General features: G+C 43.9%; 1 protein-coding gene across 1 annotated transcript in view; it reads right to left on the reverse strand.

Annotated features, from left to right (window-relative positions):
• Window positions 1-4,588: 4,588 nt before the first annotated feature.
• Window positions 4,589-5,563, reverse strand: part of wdr18 (WD repeat domain 18) — a gene marked incomplete at its 3' end in the record, with an annotated part of 18,572 nt that continues 17,597 nt past the window's right edge. Inside the window, 2 exon segments of the mRNA XM_014034683.1 lie at window positions 4,589-4,657; window positions 5,074-5,237. Of these exon segments, the coding sequence (XP_013890137.1) occupies window positions 4,589-4,657; window positions 5,074-5,237 (233 nt within the window).

Raw genomic sequence — 5,563 nt, forward strand, 5'->3', positions numbered from 1 at the left:
AATATATACTGTTCATAAAGATTCATACCAGTAAACTGACAGATATTACATTAAAATGATGATTATATTAACACAAACACACATTTATGGTCCAATTTTCCCAGCTACAGTGGAATGCAAAAGTTTGGGCAGATTAATTAATTAACTTAATTTTCCTGATTCACCTTTATAAATCATTGATTGTTTAGATAAAAAAAATCAGTAAACTATATCATATAGGGGAAAAACACAGTAATATTTGAGAAGTGAAATGATGTTGATATGATTTACAGAAAGTGTGCAATAATTGGTTAAACAAAATTAGGCAAGTGCATAAACCTGGGCACTGTTGTCATTTTATTCATTTCAAAACCTATAAAACTAATTATTGGAACTCTTTTTTTTTTGCCACTTCAGTAGAAAGCAGGATTGAATATTTGAATATTAGGATCTTAGCTTCATCATCGTCAGTGGCTTTTTTATAGATAGACAAGAAAGAAGAAGAAAGAAAGGGAAAAAAGAAGGAAAGGAAAGAAAAGGTTACAATGTAATGGAAAAAAGTGAAAGAGAATTGATGATATGTGAGATATACGTCAAGAAAACAATACAATACATCCAACTTCTGTCTRCACACCTGCAAAGAATTAAGGTAACAAAACTTAGCAAAAGCATACATATATACAGTATGTTTAGACAGATAAACAAACACTCACCTACCTGGTGATCATTCAGAACCCCTCGGATCTGAACACTTGTCTGCGCGTGGTTGTGAGCAAGCATAAATATGCAGGATTTCTCCAACGGAATGCATAATAGTGACAGTGGGGGAGTCCCAGAGTCGACCCCCAAGGCACGAGGCAGACATAAGGGGAGGCCAGAGCCAAAGACCCCAGGCACCGAGCCCCCAGGTACACCTATGCGAGGAGAGCCGCACACCCACCCCCTGGCCAAACCATAGGGGAGAACCCCACCAGCGCCCACACGCAGCARCCCCACAATGGCCTGCAGCGACGAGCACGCAGGCCCCAAACGAACCAGGGCAGGGGGAAGTCCACGGCTCAGCCTGACACATACCCACGCATACACAAACACAATCATACAATCCCACCCTCATCCTCGCACCCACACATTCAAAGACATACAATATAGACGCCACACTCCATTCACACTCCCGACACACACTCTATACCCCCCAGGTCTAGGGTATGCCCCCGTCCCCYGCAGAGGGCRGCCCACACCCGAACCCAGGAGGTAAACCCATTTGTTCTGGGGTGGAGAGGAGCAGACGGCCAAGTCCCGGCCGGGACCGCGCCGACCCGACCAGCCACCCCGGCCCCAGCAAGGCCACGCCCCAACTATCCCCCAACCACCGCCAACGGCCAGGGGTACACCCCCAGCCGACACCCGCCGGAGCCCGGTGACCACACCAGCCAGCGGGCCGACCACGCCAACCAGGAGCCACATCCCGGGAGTCCAAGCAGCTCCAGAGAAGCCAGAGAGCAAGCCCGACCCCCGGTGAACCCCCGCCCCCCAAGCTCCCAGTCCGCCATCAGTCCAGGCCCCCACCCTGCGGCGTGCCCCCACCAGGGCCCCACCCCCAGACGTCAATCGGGAAATGGGGGAGTGAGAAAGAAATGAATAAATAAATAAATGAATGAATAAATAAATTAAAAAATAAATAAATAAAAGAAGACCCTGACACACACACCCCCACCATCAAATGTGGAACTCAAATTTGGTTTGGTAAGTTCAGTGACCCTTGACCTCCATACATAGGTGACTCCAGTTATGGAAAAGGATATTTAAGGGTAATTGTAAGTTTTTCTCCTCTTTGCATCTTCTCTGAAGAGTCGCAACATGGGAGCACTTTCAAATGACCTGAAAACATTGCAATTAAACAAAATTTGTAAATTAAGTACCCACAACCACCCCACCCCACCTCATATTTGGGTGAATAAAACTGATGTGTTTATGACATGACCAGAGGTSACGTTAATTGACTATTTTCTGTATTTGACCAGGTTTTTTTTTACACAATGACTGAAAAATCTGAAGGCTGTCCATCATTTTGACAGATTGCAATTAACATCCCTGACCTCTTAAGTCTGTAAGACTTAATAAATAAACCAGATGAGGTGKAGAAAAAAAATACAATGATGCTTCACATGACGGCAAGCTCTGTGGCATCACACTCACACAGAGACATTTTCAGCTTTACGCACGGAGTAGGTCTACATCACAGAGGTCTCATTTAATCTAAAAAATAAAATAAATAAAAGATTCCCATCTGATCATCATCTCAGATCTAGACACCATGTTGAGGAGGAGCTGACAGCGCAGTGAAGAAGGACATGAGGCTTTGGAGCATCTGTGAGGCGCAGCTGAACCAGTGCAGCGCGAGTGCATGCTGCGGCATTTCCTCCTGCGACAGCTTGTGGGATTTGGAAATAAAGTCTTGCTGACTTCTGATCACTTCGACTGGATGAATGTTTTCTGATTTTAAAGGGATCCATGATTAGTTGTAACATTAGACTTTATTTGATGAACATATATTTTAACTGTAAAATAAAGACTAAAATACTGTAGTCTGTTTAGTTTTTATAATTTTTAAACTAAAAGTTTAAGAATATATTACACAGACGGGGTAAATGATGACGTGGATAGGTCCTCGGTGTGAGTAAGCTACATCCACCCTGAAGGTTAGTCTTGGACAATATCTGATGACTGGATCTTTTAAATGAAACCAAAGAGCGTTGACAGAGAGGAGAAGGTAGAAACGACTCAGCCTGTAACTGAAAATATGGATGGAGGACAACAGAGCTGCTTCATGGAAGAAGAACCCCAGCTTAGAWACAAGACTGGCCAAAAACCTTTGCACCCCACTGTATGTTTGTTTTTAGGGCAGAAAGTTACATTCAGTGGCTGTAGACAATACTTTTCTGTCATTATGGGAACTCCTCTGGCCTCACAGCAAGAAGGTCCAAAGTTCGATCCCTGGTTTGGACCTGGGGTCTGTCTGTGTGGAGTTTTCATGTTCTCCTTGTGCTTATGTGGGTTTTCTCCAGGTACTCTGGTTTCCTCGACAGACCAAAAACAAAAGAGATACAGCGGGTAAAATAAGTATTGAACACGTCACCATTTTTCTCAGTAAATATATTACTAGAGGTGCTAATGACATGAAATTTTCACCAGANGAAACTGCAACACAGATGGTGAAATGAGGAATTAGAGCCACACTGTGCCATGATCACTGTCAGAGATTTAATTTCACTTCATAATCAGACTTAGATTTTTATTCAACTTTATCATCAGCTTTCTTAACAGTATTTTTTATGCTTCTGCTGCTGAGCCATGAGGATCTTTGAAATAAAAAACTTAAATCTTAAATAAACGTTCCCGTGCGCAGCTCCCTTCATCTGCTTCCTCCTCAGATGACCCTGACCCACAGACCCCTCCCTGACCCACAGACCCCTCCCTGACCCACAGACCCCCTCCATGACAAGAACAGCAGGACATCAAAAGTCACGCTTTAGATGCACGTGCAGGGCTCGCCCACCTCGCCAGTGTGAATGTAATAAACCTTCATGTTTAAAGTCCGTGTTTGTCACGCACGTGCGGGGGGATGCGTGCGTGTGTGTGTGTGTGGACGGGTTTTTCCTACAATGTGGGGTATTTTTTTTTTAAAAAGCAGCCAGGTGGGGACCGAAGTGAATCGTGGGGACCAATGTCAGGTCTCCACGGGTCCAAATGCATGTTACAGGTGTGGGGTTAGGTTTAGGACCAAGGTTTATGTTAGTTTTGGGGTCAGGTAAGTTTCTGTGAGGTTAATTTTAGAGTATATGGTCAGGGTTAGGCTATACAGTCTAAAAACATGAATGGAAGTCAATGGAAGGTCCCCACGGGGTCAAGAAACAAACATGTGTGTGTGTTTGTGTGTAGGTGTGTGCGCGGGGCGGGTGTGTCTGCCGCGGATAACAGAGCAGGCAAGAGGGGGAGAGGACGAGAAGAGCGGTGGACTTACTTTTAATTTTATCTGACTTATTTAATTTTATTTTGTTGTTTTTATCGTCCTGAAGGCTCTGATGGAAAATAAATTTGAAGCTGAGGTTTTTTATTTTTATTTTTTATAAAAATCGTTAGATTACTCTAAAGCAAAATGATGGAAAATCTGTGTCAATTACAGATAATCTGTTCACGTGAGCAGCTGTCAGTCAGCACCTGTCAACCTCCAGACGCACGACGGAGCGTGTCTGAACCAATCACGTTTGTTGGCATTGATCAGCTGACTGATTTAAATACACCTTAACATTCATGAGGTACTTTGCATTGACTGTTTATGGTTGAATGTGGGCGTGTAGAGGGTAGAACCTGAGGCGGGACCTCGTGCGCAAACTCTGACGTGCGGCTGTGTTTTATAAAGGAAAGATGCGCAGAAACGNCACCTTCATTTACAAATTGCATTTTGTGTTTACTTGTGTTGTCCTTGACTATTGTTTAAATTGGTTTGATGTTCCGAAACACTTAAGTGTGACAAGTATGCAAAAAAACAGCAAATGAGGAAGGGGGCAAACACTTTTTCACACCACTGTACATTCCCGCCCTCTCTTACATTGTCAGTCACGGTGTTGATCAGTGAGTACAACCTGTCGGCTTTCTGCAAGTACGACTCATCCTCCTCCTGGAAAGAAAGACACACACACTTCAAAAATAAATCTAAAAAAAGAAAAACACAAAAGGATTTAACTGCAAATAAAGTTCACAATTTAAACCCAATTTCACAATAAAATGCATTAATGACAGCACATTGTTTCAAACAACAACAAGAAGCAACTCTGTGGTTATTTATTTCTACATTATTTGTTCAACGAATTTTGGCTCCCCCTTCAGGCTGCAGAGGAACTGTGCAGTTGTCACAAAGATGAGATGAAACAAAAACATTACAAATATGAACATACAGATCTTCAAAGTAATTTCACTTTTTAAAAACAAACCAGATTTTGTTATCCTGAAGGATGCTGACAATCCAAAGAGGCAAGAAGGAAAACAAGAAGAGACTCAGCACTGAAGGAGGTGTGGCTTCACCTGCAGACTCACCTGTGTGTAGAGTGCGGGGCGGAGACACACCATCCCTGACTCTTCATCGTTCCTCTCTGAGGCATGAAGGTGTCGGCTGAAGCGCGGCAGAGGAACAGCAGGACGACTGTCAGGCAGGAACATGTTAGCTGAAACAGGCATGATGACGGCGTTTGTCACGGGACCTGGAGACAAACAGAACCTGATGAAACCAGTTTCTGTTGGACCTGAGCTAGGCCTGATGGTTCTGCCTTCCTCTGCAGGCATCCACTGGGTCTACGTCATATACAGTGGGGAAAATAAGTATTTAGTCAGTCACCAATTGTGCAAGTTCTCCCACTTAAAAAGATGAGAGAGGCCTGTAATTGACATCATAGGTAGACCTCAACTATGAGAGACAAAATGTGAAAAAAAATTTGAGAAAATCATTTTGTCTGACGGGTCACTGGTGCCCATATCCAGCAGTCACCCGCCCCTCGCACTGTGACTGCTGGATATGGGCACCAGTGAC

Source organism: Austrofundulus limnaeus, unplaced genomic scaffold (assembly GCF_001266775.1).
Source record: "Austrofundulus limnaeus strain Quisiro unplaced genomic scaffold, Austrofundulus_limnaeus-1.0 Scaffold2232, whole genome shotgun sequence".
In the NCBI taxonomy this organism is placed as follows: domain Eukaryota; kingdom Metazoa; phylum Chordata; class Actinopteri; order Cyprinodontiformes; family Rivulidae; genus Austrofundulus; species Austrofundulus limnaeus.